The sequence below is a fragment of the Oncorhynchus keta genome, chromosome 34 (genome assembly GCF_023373465.1).
Source record: "Oncorhynchus keta strain PuntledgeMale-10-30-2019 chromosome 34, Oket_V2, whole genome shotgun sequence".
In the NCBI taxonomy this organism is placed as follows: Eukaryota; Metazoa; Chordata; class Actinopteri; order Salmoniformes; family Salmonidae; genus Oncorhynchus; species Oncorhynchus keta.
In genome coordinates, this window is record NC_068454.1 from 61,056,332 (window position 1) to 61,074,017 (window position 17,686).

The following is a 17,686-nucleotide window of genomic DNA, read 5'->3' on the forward strand; positions in this document are numbered from 1 at the left end:
GGCGCCGACAGAGATGGCCGCCTCGCTTCGCGTTCCTAGGAAACTATGCAGTTTTTTGTTTTTTTACGTGTTATTTCTTACATTGGTACCCCAGGTCATCTTAGGTTTCATTACATACAGTCGAGAAGAACTACTGAATATAAGAGCAGCGTCAACTCACCATCAGTACGACCAAGAATTTGACTTTCTCGAAGCGGATCCTGTGTTCTGCCTTTAACCCAGGACAACGGAATGGATCCCAGCCGGCGACCCAAAAAAACGACTTCGTGAAAGGGGGAAACAAAGCGGTCTTCTGGTCAGGCTCCGGAGACGGGCACATCACGCGCCACTCCCTAGCATTCTACTCGCCAATGTCCAGTCTATTGACAACAATATTATGCCGTGCCCCGCTCTCCTTTCGGAAAAGCTGACCACGACTCCATTTTGTTGATCCCTGCCTACAGACAGAAACTAAAACAAGAAGCTCCCGCGCTGAGGTCTGTTCAACGCTGGTCCGACCAATCTGATTCCACACTCCAAGACTGCTTCCATCACGTGGACTGGGATATGTTTCGTATTGCATCAAACAACAACATTGACGAATACGCTGATTCGGTGAGCGAGTTCATTAGAATGTGCGTTGAAGATGTCGTTCCCATAGCAACGATTAAAACATTCCCAAACCAGAAACCGTGGATTGATGGCAGCATTCGCGTGAAACTGAAAGCCGAACCACTGCTTTTAATCAGGGCAAGGTGACCGGAAACATGACCGAATACAAACAGTGTAGCTATTCCCTCCGCAAGGCAATCAAACAAGCTAAGCGTCAGTATAGAGACAAAGTAGAATCTCAATTCAACGGCTCAGACACAAGAGGTATGTGGCAGGGTCTACAGTCAATCACGGATTACAAAAAGAAAACCAGCCCCGTCACGGACCAGGATGTCTTGCTCCCAGGCAGACTAAATAACTTTTTTGCCCGCTTTGAGGACAATACAGTGCCACTGACACGGCCCGCAACCAAAACATGTGGACTCTCCTTCACTGCAACCGATGTGAGGAAAACATTTAAACATGTTAACCCTCGCAAGGCTGCAGGCCCAGACGGCATCTCCAGCCGCGCCCTCAGAGCATGCGCAAACCAGCTGGCTGGTGTGTTTACGGACATATTCAATCAATCCCTATCCCAGTCTGTTGTTCCCACATGCTTCAAGAGTGCCACCATTGTTCCTGTTTCCAAGAAAGCTACGGTAACTGAGCTAAACGACTACCGCCCCGCCCCGTAGCACTCACTTCCGTCATCATGAAGTGCTTTGAGAGACTAGTCAAGGACCATATTACCTCCACCCTACCTGACACCTTAGACCCACTCCAATTTGCTTACCGCCCAAATAGGTCCACAGACGATGCAATCTCAACCACACTGCACACTGCCCTAACCCATCTGGACAAGAGGAATACCTATGTGAGAATGCTGTTCATCGACTACAGCTCGGCATTTAACACCATAGTGCCCTCCAAGCTCGTCATCAAGCTCCAGACCCTGGGTCTCAACCCCGCCCTGTGCAACTGGGTACTGGACTTCCTGACGGGCCGTCCCCAGGTGGTGAGGGAAGGCAACAACATCTCCACCCCGCTGATCCTCAACACTGGGGCCCCACAAGGGTGCATTCTGAGCCCTCTCCTGTACTCCCTGTTCACCCACGACTGTGTGGCCACGCACGCCTCCAACTCAATCATCAAGTTTGCGGACGACACAACAGTGGTAGGCTTGATTACCAAAATCGATGAGACGGCCTACAGGGAGGAGGTGAGGGCTCTCAGAGTGTGGTGTCAGGAAAATAACCTCACACTCAACGTCAACAAAACTAAGGAGATGATTGTGGACTTCAGGAAACAGCAGAGGGAACACACACAAGCCAAATTTCGTCAGCCTCCTGAGGTTGAAGAGGCGCTGCTGCGCCTTCTTCAAGATGCTGTCTGTGTGGGTGGACCAATTCAGTTTGTCTGTGATGTGTACGCCGAGGAACTTAAAACTTACTACCCTCTCCAAAAGCACTCACAAACTTCTACAGATGCACAATCGAGAGCATCCTGTCGGGCTGTATCACCGCCTGGTACGGCAACTGCTCCGCCCACAACCGTAAGGCTCTCCAGAGGGTAGTGAGGTCTGCACAACGCATCACCGGGGGCAAACTACCTGCCCTCCAGGACACCTACACCACCCGATGTCACAGGAAGGCCATAAAGATCATCAAGAACAACAACCACCTGAGCCACTGCCTGTTCACCCCGCTATCATCCAGAAGGTGAGGTCAGTACAGATGCATCAAAGCTGGGACCGAGAGACTGAAAAACTGCTTCTATCTCAAGGCCATCAGACTGTTAAACAGCCACCACTAACATTGAGTGGCTGCTGCCAACACACTGACTCAACTCCAGCCACTTTAATAATGGGAATTGATTGGAAATGATGTAAAATATATCACTAGCCACTTTAAACAATGCTACCTAATATAATGTTTACATACCCTACATTATTCATCTCATATGTATACATATATACTGTACTCTATATCATCTACTGCATCTTTATGTAATACATGAATCACTAGCCACTTTAACTATGCCACTTTGTTTACATACTCATCTCATATGTATATACTGTACTCAATACCATCTACTGTATCTTGCCAATGCTGCTCTGTACCATCACTCATTCATATATCTTTATGTACATATTCTTTATCCTCTTACACTTGTGTCTATAAGGTAGTAGTTTTGGAATTGTTAGCTAGATTACTTGTTGGTTATTACTGCATTGTCAGAACTAGAAGCACAAGCTTTTCGCTACACTCGCATTAACATCTGCTAACCATGTGTATGTGACAAATAAAATTTGATTTGATTTGAAGTAGTGTCTAATTGGAAATGATTACAAAGCCTACGTAATTTAATCTTGAAATGACAGAAAACAGTTTTCAAGCAATGATTACACTAAATTAATAGAAACAAATTAGTAGGTAGGCTTTCAAATCTGGATGAATGGAACATGTCTTCAAGTTTTTTTTATATATATATTTGGACGTTTAGAGTGCCGTATTGATCATGCAATTTTGACATATTGCATTTACTGGCAATTTTCTTGTACCTCTACGGCTGACAACCCTTCCAAATCAATTAGTGGTGTTCTGTCCTCCTTGGTCATTTAGAGCCCCCTTAACTCTTAAGGATCTGGCCTTTTTTTTTCAAATTTCACCTAAAATTACATACCCAAATCTAACTGCCTGTAGCTCGGGATGTGAAGTAAGGGTATGCATATTCTTGCGACCATTTGAAAGGAAATTAATGTAGGAGAATATGTCTGCATTTCTTTTCAAAATGTTGTATCAGGACTGCCCAAATGTGCATAATTGGTTTATTAATACATTTTCAAGTTCATAACTGTGCACTCTCCTCAAACAACAGCATTGTATTCTTTCACTGTAATAGCTACTGTAAATTGGACAGTGCAGTTAGATTAATAATAATTTAAGCTTTCTAACAATATCAGATATGTCTATGTCCTGGGAAATGTTCTTGTTACTTATAACCAATGCTAATCACATTAGCCTATGTTAGCTCAACCGTCCCGCAGGGGACCCACCAATTCTATAGAGGTTTAAATAAATCTAGGACCAATCACTTGTAGTCACTCTCTTTCTTACTATATAACCTTACTGTCCTCTCCATCTCTCCTCCAGCACATCAGCAGCAGACGTCACAAAGACCGAGCGGCAGGCAAACCGGCCAAACCCAAATACAGTCCCTACAGTAAACTCCCGAAAGGCCAGGCCACACAACCAGTAAGTCCCTCCTTGTCTCAATACTGACAAAATACAGAATCATAGGAACCACCTAAACAATCAGAAAGTCTCTACTCCGCAAATCTATGTCACCAAGATGTGAGAGACAAGATTGAGGGTATCTCTTTCTCTTGTTTTGTCATCTAAAACAGTGTTCTTCATGATTTGTTTATTCAATAGCCCCTGGATATGAAGTTGATACGGTTTGTGACTTTACAGGCCTAGTAAAAATGAAGGTCTGAGACCAGCATGCTAAAGGTGGAATCTATTGGGGATTCATCTGGGGCCAAATGGCAGAAAAAAGTGAGGGAAAAGTCAAGTTTCCATCATGGGTCTCATAAAGTGGCAGACAGAGATAACTTGCGACCAGGCCCAGGGGTTGACAATCTGTGGGAAATGACTCCTCTAAATCCCATCCTCAACTGTATTAACCCAGAGGAGACACTTTTATATGGAAAGAGCAAAGATTCCTCCCAGTAGGTTAGAATACATGAGTCAGTTGATTGACAGCACATAACAATTTCCATCTTGGTGTTCAGAGGAAGCTCCATTACCCTATCACTAATACAGAAGTGGATTTCAAAGGGCTCCATTGACCTTCAAACCCATACTCTCAGACACTGATTTAGTTTTTGTTCTCTCTCTCTCGCTTTCCTTCTCACTCACTCACTCACTCACTCACTCACTCTCTCACTCTCTCTGTCTCTCTGTCTCTCTCTGTATCTCTCTCTCTCTCTCTGTCTCTCTGTCTCTCTGTCTCTCTGTCTCTCTGTCTCTCTCTGTCTCTCTGTCTCTCTGTCTCTCTCTGTCTCTCTCTCTCTCTCTGTCTCTCTCTCGCTCTCTCTCTCTCTCTCTCTCTCTCTCTCTCTCTCTCTCTCTCTCTCTCTCTCTCTCTCTCTCTCTCTCTCTCTCTCTCTCTCTCTCTCTCTCTCTCACTCTCAATCTCCAGGTGAAGCTGACAGTGGGGAAGGAGTTGTGCCAACCTCAGATAACCCAGATAATGCCCGCTCACCTGGCAGCATTGGCATCAGCAGCAGCAGCTATGGGCTCGGCCTTCCCCGGCCTCCGCTCCACCCACGCTCCCTCCCATGGCCCCACCCTTTTTCAGACACAGACCCTCCCTGCTGCCCTGCTCCGCCCCGCCCCCGGGCCTGTCAGGACCTCCCATACACAGTTACTGTTTGCCCCCTACTGACTCACAACCCCACCCTATAGACTCTATGGACTTCCCATGACGGCCGTGCCACGGAAGTTGTTATGAACCAGAGTCCCCTTCCCTCTGCTTATCCCTCTATACATTTGGACCACAGGCCACCTTCACCAGAATATGGGGATAATAGGCACAGAGGAATAGTTTAACCCATACTGCCAGATAAACCCTACTGGGCTGACCAGACCTCCCGTTATGGATTTCCCAAAGAACCCATCAATGACCCAGAATTGATCAGCGTCCCCCTTCCCTCTGCTGTTCCCCCTACATTCAGAGAAGAACCACACCGGCTCAAATAAACAGATGGCCGCGGTGTGTTAGCGATCACCTGCTGGGTGTGAACGATCCAACATGTAGAATCGTGGGGAAATAATAGCCGATGTTCTGGTCAGAGGCGATAGGACGGCCACCCACGGCTTTTAACTGTTCGTCGTCCTGGTGTGTATCCTCTGAGGACTACCATCTTCACCAAAACATGTGGACTACAGACAACCTGAAGCATTACATCTGGACTACTGCCCACTCTATTCCATTTGGATTACTACTGCTCTACAGCATTAACCCTGCATCTCCTGTTTAACTGGACTACAGGCCGGTCTCATCATTACTGTAGGACCACCCTGTCGAATCTACTCGCCCATCTTCACTGAGTCATTGACTTATCACAATTCCCTCCTATAGTAGCTAATACTTAGTAGTACCCACACAGCCACCCACGTTCCTGTGCCATTCTCTTACCCATGAATCATACCCAAGAACAGGACTTGGAGTTATATTGTACTGCAATAATGTATAAGACAAACCGGTGAACTATGCAGTGTCATTTCTGTCTAATACAAGGCACCGTTTGAGCTATAATTGTGCTATAGGGATATCATATTTGTAAAGATAGTGGCACACTAAGATCATTGCTTCAGTGGAGGTAGCTATCACTCATGTTTGTAAAAAAGACTGGTAAGGATCTCCTCTTTTGCTGTTTGCACTTTAAGTCCCCTCTCTGTTGATGTCTACAGTGCATTAGATGGCTAGAGTATGTGTTGTAGTTTCTATTGCATTACGTGTATGTGTCTGTTAGTGTGTAAGTGTTTTGTTTCTTTGTGTGTGTGCGCGTATGTGTGTGAGTGTATATGGGTGTTTGTGTGTGACCTTGCCCTCCACCTTAAAGCCATCCCAGCTGACACCCAATAACCATTCTGAATGACCACGTCATGGGCTCAAGGGACCACTAAGGCTTGTGTATAATATCTGTTAATGTGTAAAAGATGAACAATTTCAAATAAAAGAGTCTTACTTTGTTGACTTTGTTGATCCTACAATTCACCAATGGGACTGTACAGTTGCACATGCATGTAGAAGAGTGTATGCACTACCGTGAGTCACTCTGGATAAGGGCGTCTGCTAAATGACTCAAATGTCAAATGCACACTCTCCTACATGTCATAGAGACATACACCACAATTGAAAGCTCTCAGCTTGCTTGCTGAGTTTTTTGTCATGAATCTTGTTCTGGAGGCAGCTCTGCAGAGTGATCACTAGCTGGCACAGCCACAAAGTAATATAATCAGATTGTTTTACCTAACCCTAATGTTAAATGAAGACCTAAAAGCAACAACAACAAAAATAAAGATAAAAAAACATGCTTTTTTTTACAATATAGCCAATTCGGACATTGCAGCTGGACTATCTAAGGGGAAATCATCCTGTTCTGCCTCCAGGACAAGACTCATGACAATAAAAGTCAACCTGCAGCTTGCTTCCCCTTAGGAACAGGTTTCGGCGCTAGCAATTTCGGGGCGGCAGGGTAGCCTAGTGGTTAGAGAGTTGGACTTGTAACCGGAAGGTTGCAAGTTCAAACCCCTGAGCTGACAAGGTACAAATCTGTTGTTCTGCCCCTGAACAGGCAGTTAACCCACTGTTCCTAGGCTGTCATTGAAAATAAGAATTTGTTCTTAACTGAGTTGCCTAGTTAAGTAAAGGTTAAATAAAAAATAAATTGATATCACCAAAACATTATAAGACATCAGGTACATTGTAGCCAGTTGTTCAGTCTGTCTGTGGTCCTTTCCATGAACCCATAAGGCTGTGCGTCAATCCCCAGTCTGTAGTATATCTGCCCAAATGACTCCTGACAACATTCCTGACACAACTCCCCTCTCCAGCCAGAGAGAGCTTACTTCCAACCCTAATCCAACTCCAAAAACAATACAGCAGGCTGCCTGATGACCAGAGAGCAAGACATTTTTTTAAATGTATTTAAATAGGTCAATTGTGCCCCGCCCTATGGGACTCCCAATCACGGCCAGATGTGATTCAGCCTGGATTCGAACCAGAGACTGTAGTGTCACTTCTTGCACTGAGATGCAGTGCCTTAGACCGCCGCTCCACTCAAATCAAATCAAACTTTATTTGTCACATGCTCCGAATACAACAAGTGTAAACTTTACCATGAAATGCTTACTTACAAGCCCTTAACCAACAGTGCAGTTCAAGAAGAGTTAAGAAAGTGTTTACCAAGTAGACTAAAATAAAACATAACACAATAAGAATAACAATAAGAAGGCTATATACAGGGGGCACCGGGTACCGAGTCAGTGTGCAGGGGGTACAGGTGAGTTGATGTGCCTGAGCCCATTGAGTGTGTGACAAATGGGTATTGAGGTTCCTTGGTACCACACAGTACCATACAGAGGGACTTATTTCCAAAATATCATCACCTTACATTTATCACCCGTTCACTAGATCTCCTGAGAAAACCACATATTGGATTGATTGCTTCATACTTGATGCCAACCAAACTTTAGATATCTTTTGCCCTTCATTTAGAGGGGTTTTATTTAACCTGTCTTTTTCTCAGACGACAGAAAACATTCCTTTTGTGATTGAAAGAGGGGATTACGAAGAATTGATCTGGTGGGCTGTGGATTGGTAACAGCAGGCATGTTTATACGCAGTAGCACACACTGCTGAACGAATAGCTGGTAGTTTTCTGTCATCTTAAAAAAAGACAGAAGTTCATTGCACTATCGCTTGTATTGAGTTGTTTTCCCTTTCTGTCTTGTAGGCTGTAGAAAGCGATGCCGTGCTGGAGGACTACTGTACAGGCAGGGAGATGTGTAGTAACAGAGTAGGAACAGGATCTGAAGTCGGATACCCTTGGGACACAAGGGCAGATTCAGACAGCGTGTCTGTCCGTGTTCACCTCGGATTCCACATTATGATAAATGCCTCAATTAACATTCCACGTCCATGAGAACGTTGATATATTTCTTCCATCAGGTTTTATACAGTTTTGAAACCTGTTGCTGTTATCTTAGACTGAACACCTGCATCACATGCCAATTGGTTTTTACAGTCTCTTCGTGTTTCAGCAGACTGCTTTCATTGCCTTTCATGGTTCAAGTTAGGATAGGGATTTGATTAGAAGTCCCAGTCAAATACTTTTGTGAGAAGGTAGAAATGTTGGAGTGCTCAAAACAACAATTGCAATCCATTAAAATGTATACCTCCCGACCCTAATGTCAAACATAGGTCAGAACACTGATAGGGGTTTTGAGGTTTGTTTTCGAAATGCCACAGACAGTTTACCTTTTGTTTTCCTGCTATACAGTACCTTTGACCTTGACAATAATGTTAGTCTTAAAAATGAGAACAAAGCCAACAAGCTTCGGCTATGGTTACCATGCAGTTCAGATTGACCAAGACACAACAACATTACAAACATCTTTCCCCAAATGTGTTAGAATTAGTTGGAATTAGTTTGTTTGAATGGAACTGAGATCCAAACATAATTTAAGGAAAGCATTTACAAGCAACACAGAGGCAAACGAATAGTCCACCTAAGTTCTCTGCTCTCCACATTGTACAGGATAGCTATTGTTGACATCTCCCATTGGCGCCAAATCCACCTTCATTCCGAGGCTTTGTCGTGTCCAATATCAAATTGGCTCAATTAGTAAACAAATAAATAATACTAGTCTACATGATTACTAATGTTGTAATGGATTCATTGCATGCATACAGAAACCCTTACTCTGTTAGCTCAGATTACTACTGGCTGACCCCTCATACTAAATTAGTATATTCAGTTATATGACCCGCCCTTGCCTTGCCCTCCTTGGCCACATCAATTATTGAGCCATTCATTATTGGCTCAAACAGATGTCACTCAAGTGAGACGGAGACTGTGACCTTAATGAATAACCTGCTGCACATAAACACACAGAGGACGTGTTGGACCGGACTGAACGGATCTGAGAGGTGCTGTAAATTACAAGGACAGAGAACTAGTAAAAGGGTTCCATGTCAGTGACTGGCCGATATATCAGCCAGTATGATGTTATAAATGCTTATACTGCTCCGTGTCTCCTCTAGGAACCAAGTAAGTGTTCCAATAGAACATATTAATACAGCTGAGGCAATATGGGAGGAGTAGTAGCCTACCTATAAAAGGGCACTGGGTGTGCAGTAACTACCCAGCTAGCACATAACGTTCTGAGAACCATATGTTTCTTTGAGCTTGGTGAGAGCGTGGTTGTCTTATGATTATTTTGCATACAACATTCTAGGAAAGGTGCAGGATACCCAGCTAGAGGGAAATATTCTGAGAACCATATGCTTCTTAGGAGGCAATTTCAGTACTTCAGCATAACATTTCTTAAAGGTTTCCTCGTGGTTCTATTCAAAATAATGTACTCAAAACGTTAAGAAACAACGTTCTTCTGTGGGAATTTCAGTACTTCAGCATAATGTTTTCTGCAGGTTTCCTCGTGGTTCTATTTGATGTCATGTTCTCAGAACATTAAGAAAACTTTCCATAAAAAACACAAGTAACGTTCAAAGAATGTATTAAGAATATACATTCCGTTCTCTGGGTCAACAAAACTCTCTCTATCCTCTGTCGTGTTAAGTGTGTTCAGATGTGCCCACTAATTGGCCACACCTGATCTTAATGAGTGCATGTTTCCTTTGAAATGGGGTATAGAATAGACAAAAATGTAAAACGTTTTATGGGTAAACAGGAAAAAAAAATATTTTAACCATTACGTTGACTGAGAACAAATTCTCATGTAGAGCAACAACCTGGGGAATAGTTACAGAGGAGAGGATGAATGAGCCAATTGGAAGCTGGGGATAATTACATGTCTATGATTTTGAATTTAGCCAGGACACTTGGATTAACACCCCTACTCTTATGATAAGTGCAATGGGAGCTTTAGTGACCACAACGTCCCATCCGAAAGACATCACCCTATACAGGGCAATCCTTAATCACTGCCCTGGGATATTTGCTTTTTTTTCAGACCAGAGGAAAGAGTGCCTCCTACTGGCCCTCCAACACCACTTCCAGCAGCATCTGGTCTCCAATCTAGGGACCGACCATGGTCAACCCTGGTTAGTTTCTGAGGCAAGCCAGCAGTGGGATGCAGGGTGGTATGCTGCCCACTTCTGTTCTCAGAATGTTTTAAAAAAGTTTAGTTTTACCGGCCAGAAAACGTATGCCTTAATTCCCAGAACCAATGGGAAACCAAAAATGTACGTTCCCACAACTTCCAAAGAACCAAATGTCCAAAGAACCAAGTTGGGTATGATATAGAAGGCAAGGTTATGCACTTTATAGAGTGCTTAAGAAAATTAAAGTGCCCCTGGGCTGAGTGTAAGGTTGTTTAAGGTCTGCAGAAAGCTTGTATAAGTGTGTGTGTGTGTGTGTGTGTGTGTGTGTGTGTGTGTGTGTGTGTGTGTGTGTGTGTGTGTGTGTGTGTGTGTGTGTGTGTGTGTGTGTGTGTGTGTGTGTGTGTGTGTGTGTGTGTGTGTGTGTGTGTGTGTGTGTGTGTGTGTGTGTGTGTGTGTTCAGTGTTCTCTATCAATGTCAAGTGCCTATTAAGATTTAGTGGACAGGTTATATTCAAGCTATTATTAAAAGTGGAGATGGAGATAATGTAAACTGTTTACCAATGACACATTTTGCTTAGTCATTTTTTAAAAACAACTTACTATAGATGACATATCTTTGCAGGCAACTGCCTGATTCTGATCGTTGGGTATTTGTGTTAGTTCCAGTGTTGCTGTCAAATTTGCATCACCTGAACGCTGACATAGAAATGTAGCACTAATGTATGCAGGGCCAGGAGAGTTACCATGGTTATAGAACTGTCAGGGAGGTGACATCTCAGGGCTATGGTGATGACATCTAGGACAGGTGATGCATGCCGCCAACTAAGAAGATCACGCCAGGTAGCAGCTGTGACTTTCAGGAAGTGTCACCTTGTGTTTAATTTCAACTGCAGTTTTTAAAAATGTAATTTAACTAGGCAAGTCAGTTAAGAACAAATTGTTATTTATAATGATGGACTACCCCGGCCAATTGTGCACTGCCCTATGGGACTCCCAATAACAGCCGGTTGTGATACAACCTGGTATCAAACCAGGGTCTGTAATGACACCTTTAGCACTGAGATGCACTGCCTTAGACCGCTGTGCCACTCAGGAGCCCCTAAAGGTAAGAAGGAAGTGAACACATTCTTGCATCCCACTGCTTCCCTAATGATCTATCGAGGGTGTGTCATGCAGTAATGTCTGTACATTGCAGCAGTGTGTTATAGCAACATTTTCACAAATGTTCTGTAAGGTACACTATAATTACAAAAGTATGTGGACATCACTTCAAATTAGTGGATTCGGCTATTTCAGCCACACCCGTTGCTGACAGGTGTTTAATAACCAAGCACACAGCCATGCAATCTGCATAGACAAACATTGTTAGTAGAATGGCCTTCCTGAAGTGACTTTCAACATGGCACCGTCATAGGATGCCACCTTTCCAACAAGTCAGTTCGTAACATTTCTGCCCTGCTAGAGGTGCCCCGGTCAATTGTAAGTGCTGTTATTGTGAAGTGGAAACGTCTAGGAGCAACAACGGCTCAACCGTGAAGTGGTTGGCCACACAAGCTCACAGAACGGGATCGCCAAGTGCTGAAGCGTGCAGCGTGTAAAAATCGTCAGCACAAGAACTGCTAGTCGGGAGCTTCATGAAATGGCTTTCTATGGCCGAGCACACCCACAAAAACCTAAGATCACCATGCGCAATGCCAAGCGACGGCTGGAGTGGTGTAACGCTCGCCGCCATTCGACTCTGGAGCAGTGGAAACGCGTTCTCTAGAGTGATGAATCACGTTTCCCAATCTGTCAGTCCGACAGACAAATCTGGGTTTGGCGGATCCTAGGAAAACTCTACCTGCCCCAATGCATAGTGTCAACTGTCAAGTTTGGTGGAGGAGGAATAATGGTCTGGGGTTGTTTTTCATTGTTTGGGCTAGGGCCCTTAGTTCCAGTGAAGAAAAATCTTAACATTACAGCATACAATGACATTCTAGATGATTCTGTGCTCCCAACTTTGTGGCAACAGTTTGGGGAAGGCCCTTTCATGTTTCAGCATGACATTGCCCCCTGTGCACAAAGCGAGGTCTGAACAGAAATGGTTTGTCGAGATCAGTGTGGAAGAACTTGACTGGCCTGCACAGAGCCCTGACCTCAACCCCATCTAACACCTTTGGGATGAATTGGAACGCCGAATGTTAACCAGGCTTAATTTCCCAACATCAGTGCCCGACCTCACTAATGCTCTTGTTGCTGAATGGAAGCAAGTCCCCACCGCAATGTTCCACAATCTAGTGGAAATCCTTCCCAGAAGAGTAGAAGATAGCCCCTAAGGTGGGACCAAATCTATATTAATGCCCATAATTTTGGATTAAGATGTTCAACGAGCAGGTGTCCACATACTTTTGGTCATGTAGTGTGTTTGAGGTGCCTTTAGCGATGGTATGGATGTGAAATTCTCATTCTAATTGTTTAAGGATTATTTCATTAAACTCCAAGTACGAAATTATAGATTTGGTCAACATTTCAAGAGTATAAGGTAGGCTGGCTCACAGTGACTCTTATTGGTTTATGGTCCCCTTGGAGATAGTGTACTACTGCTGCCATCTGTTGGATAAACGAGGGGCATACAGGTGCACAAAGCCAGCTCTTAAGAAGTACTTTAAGTAAATTGACAAGCCTATACTATTTTTGTTGTTTTGTTGTTGTCCCCTTCCCCTCAACACTATTAATAAAACTACTACTTTACTCTAAATGTTCATAATGACCTAAAGCCTACCAAACATCTTTCTTCATTTTATCCCCCCTCTTGCACAAGCTGCAACATTTTGTCATAGTGCCTTTAGTTGCCAAGGAAACTGTTTCCGTGGAAAGGCCAGTAAACAGCTGAACCCAATATAAAGTACTGCCATTACTTGAGGCGAGCATAAATGGACTCATGGTACACCTCTTCACATTACATCTGGAAATATTCACTAGGCTAGTTTGATAAATAAGTAAGTCTTTGTTACTAATATAATGCAACTTGTGAAATGGAAAATGAAAGGGCGACACATTTCAGCCCTGATTTGTTTGTGTTTGTATTCCCATTCTTTGAATAATTCTCACTCCAGTATTCCCATAGATGAGCTCCCTGGGGAATCCTTTGACTCCAGTCCTGACACAGGAAAGCCCCTATCCTTCCCAACACCATGCCCTCCACCACAGTGGGAGCAATATACATGGAATCCCATCTTCCAATCTGGAGAAAGGTAAGAGCCGCTTCAGCGTCAGGGTCCAGTGTGTGGACTTTGTCAGCGCATGACAGAATACAGCGTCACCAAGCACAAAGGGAGCAACCCGTTCATCCGTGCTGTGGCAGCGTGTGAGGAGGAAAAACTCCACATGGAAAAAGAACATGGAGGATGTGACCGTTTTTCCATGAGGGGTATGGAGGCAAAGAGGGGACCAGCTTTTTCGGGGTCTTGACGGGTTCCACGGACAAATTTCTGCAGTTACGGCAGCCAGGGAGATGCTTGTTTTAGTCCTGGAGCAACTCGCCAAACAGGACCCCTTGCTCTCCTTGGAGAAGGACCAGGTGAAGCTACTGTCATGCTTTGAGGCCCTGTTCCAGGAATACTACAACAGACCTTACGCAGGCCAAGCCCAGAACATTGCACTAGGCCTAGGCACTAAGCAGCTGGAGAATCTGACCAAAGTGGAACAGGTGAGCCTAGCCTTCACCACAGCCTTCTGGAAGATGGATCGGGTCCTGGGGCTTGGCAAGGACGAGACCTCCAAGATCCGCTGGAGTGGCTGCACAGCGCTACTCTGCCTTAATGACAGTGGGCTGCCCTCCTCAGACGAGAAGGAGCAGGGTACAGGACAGGAGAGTAATATACCAACCCCCTCACAGGAGTTACAGGGTGGAAGAATTCTCATTGCTGACTGTGGTCAGTATTTTACTAGCATACTGATACTAGCAAATATGATACAGAACAGGTCTTATTCATTGAATACTATACATTTCCAATTAACGTCACTTGTTGATTCCGATTTCACAGGTAAAGTCCATGCGGTGCTGTACAAACAAGGCAGTGGCTTCCGTCTGACCAAAGCACCTCCAACCCAGTGATAAATTCATTAACTTCTTTGAGGAAAAGATCCTTATCATTAATAACTCCTCTTTAAATCTGCGTATTCCTCCAAAGCTCAGTTGTCCCGAGTCTGCACAACTCTGCCAGGACCTAGGATCAAGGGAAACACTCAAGTGTTTTAGTACTATATCTCTTGACACAATGATGGAAATAATCATGGCCTCTAAACCTTCAAGCTGCATACTGGACCCTATTCCAACTAAACTACTGAAAGAGCTGCTTCCTGTGCTGAATCCTGTGCTTGGCCCTCCTATGTTGAACATAATAAAAGGTTCTCTATCCACCGGATGTGTACCAAACTCCCTAAAAGTGGCAGTAATAAAGCCTCTCTTGAAAATATAAACAACTAACGGCCTATATCGAATCTCCCATTCCTCTCAATTATTTTTGAAAAAGCTGTTGCACGGCAACTCACTGCCTTCCTGAAGACAAACAATGTATACAAAAAGCTTCAGTCTGGTTTTAGACCCCATCATAGCACTGAGACTGCACTTGTGAAGGTGGTAAATGACCTTTTAATGGCATCAGACCAAGGCTCTGCATCTGTCCTAGACCTTAGTGCTGCTTTTGATACCATCGATCACCACATTCTTTTGGAGAGATTGGAAACCCAAATTGGTCTACACGGACAAGTTCTGGCCTGGTTTAGATCTTATCTGTCGGAAATATATCAGTTTGTCTCTGTGAATGGCTTGTCCTCTGACAAATCAACTGTAAATTTCAGTGTTCCTCAAGGTTCAGTTTTAGGACCACTATTGTTTTCACTATATATTATATACTATATATATTATACTATTTTACCTCTTGGTGATGTCATCCGGGTCATCCGGGAAATGTTAACTTTCACTGCTATGTGGGTGAGACACTGCTGTACATTTTTGTTGTTGTTGAATTTTACCCCTTTTCTCCCCAATTTCGTGGTATCCAATTGTTTTAGTAGCTACTATCTTGTCTCATCGCTACAACTGCCGTACGGGCTCGGGAGAGACGAAGGTTGAAAGTCATGCGTCCTCCGATACACAACCCAACCAAGCTGCTTCTTAACACAGCGTGCATCCAACCCGGAAGCCAGCCACACCAGTGTGTCGGAGGAAACACTGTGCAACCTTGGTTAGCGCGCACTGCGCCCGGCCCGCCACAGGAGTCGCTGGTCCGCGATGAGACAAGGACATCCCTACCGGCCAAGCCCTCCTTAACCCGGACAACGCTAGGCCAATTGTGCGTCGCCCCACGGACCTCCCAGGCGCTGCCGGTTACGACAGAACCTGGGCGCGAACCGAGAATCTCTGATGGCACAGCTGGCGCTGCAGTACAGCGCCCTTAACCACTGCGCCACCCGGGAGGCCCCTCAGCTGTACATTTTGATGAAACATGGCGAAGCCCCAAAATTGCCATCGCTGGAAGCCTGTGTTTCAGACATAAGGAAGTGGATGGCTGCAAATGTTCTACTTTTAAACTCGGACAAAACAGAGGTGCTTGTTCTAGGTCCCAAGACACAAAGAGATCTTCTGTTGAATCTGACATTTAATCTTGATGGTTGTACAGTCGTCTCAAAAAAAACTGTGAAGGACCTGTGAAGGACCTCTGGACCTTGATCTCTCTTTTGACGAACATATCAAGACTGTTTCAAGGACAGCTTTTTTCCATCTACGTAACATTGCAAAAATCAGAAACTTTCTGTCCAAAAATGATGCAGAAAAATTGCTTTTGTCACTTCTAGGTTAGACTACTGCAATGCTCTACATTCCGGCTACCCGGCTAAGGCACTAAATACACTTCAGTTAGTGCTAAACACTAAAATCAGCCCTGCTAGAATCTTGACCAGAACCAAAAAAAATGATTATATTACTCCAGTGCTAGCCTCTCTACACTAGCTTCCTGTTAAGGCAAGGGCTGATTTCAAGGTTTTACTGCTAACCTACAAAGCGTTACATGAGCTTGCTCCTACCTATCTTTCCGATTTGGTCCTGCCGTACATACCTACATGTACGCTACGGTCCACGCACGCCTCCTAACTGTCCCTAGAATTTCTAAGCAAACAGCTGGAGGCAGGGCTTTCTCCTATAGAGCTCCATTTTTATGGAATTGGTCTGCCTACCCATGTGAGAGACGCAGATTCGGTCTCAACCTTCAAGTCTTTATTGAAGACTCATCTCTTCAGTAGGTCCTACGATTGAGTGTAGTCTGTTCCAGGAGTGTGAAGGTGAAGAACCACCCTTGCTGCCTCTGCCTGGTCGGTTCCCCTCTCTCCACTGGGATTCTCTGCCTCTAACCCTATTACAGGGGCTGAGTCATTGGCTTACTGGTGGTCTTCCATGCCGTCGCAAGGAGGGGTGCGTCACTTGAGTGGGTTGAGTCACTGACGTGATCTTCCTGTCTGGGTTGGCGCCCCCCCCCCTGGGTTGTGCAGTGGCGGAGATCTTTGTGGGCTATACTCAGCCTTGTCTCAGGATGGTAAGTTGGTGGTTGAAGATATCCCTCTGGTGGTGTGGGGGCTGTGCGTTGGCAAAGTGGGTGGGGTTATATCCTGCCTGTTTGACCCTCTCCGGCGGTATCGTCGGATGAGGCCACAGTGTCTTCTGACCCCTCCTGTCTCAGCCGCCAGTATTAATGTTGCAGTAGTTTATGTGTCGGGGGGCTAGGGTCAGTCTGTTATATCTGGAGTATTTCTCCTGTCTTATCCGGTGTCCTGTGTGAATTTAAGTATCCTCTCTAATTGACTCCTTGCTGTCCCAGTCCACCTGGCCATGCTGCTGCTCCAGTTTCAACTGTTCTGCCTGCTGCTTTGGAACCCTGACCTGTTCACCGGATGCGCTACCTGCCCTAGACCTGCTGTTTCAACTCACTAGAGACAGCAGGAGAGGTAGAGATACTCTGAATGATCGGCTATGAAAAGCCAACTGACATTTACTCCTGAAGTGCTGACCTGTTGCACCCTCGACAACCACTGTGATTATTGTTATTTGACCCTGCTGGTCATCTATGAACATTTGAACATCTTGGCCATGTTGTTATAATCGAAGAGGACTGGCCACCCCTCATAGCCTGGTTCCTCTCTAGTTTTCTTCCTAGGTTCTGGCCTTTCTAGTGAGTTTTTTTTTCTTTTCTAGCCACTGTGCTTCTACACCTGCATTTCTTGCTGT

General features: G+C 44.8%; 1 protein-coding gene across 3 annotated transcripts in view; it reads left to right on the top strand.

Annotated features, from left to right (window-relative positions):
• The window catches only part of znf385d (zinc finger protein 385D), a 47,557-nt gene extending 41,226 nt beyond the window's left edge, over nucleotides 1–6,331 (top strand). For all 3 annotated transcript variants that reach the window (XM_035750921.2, XM_035750919.2, XM_035750920.2), the window contains 2 exons: nucleotides 3,723–3,824; nucleotides 4,774–6,331. In XM_035750921.2, the coding sequence (XP_035606814.2) occupies nucleotides 3,723–3,824; nucleotides 4,774–5,019 (348 nt within the window). In that variant the 3' untranslated portion in view covers nucleotides 5,020–6,331. The remainder of the gene's footprint in view (nucleotides 1–3,722; nucleotides 3,825–4,773) is intronic.
• Nucleotides 6,332–17,686: the final 11,355 nt, after the last annotated feature.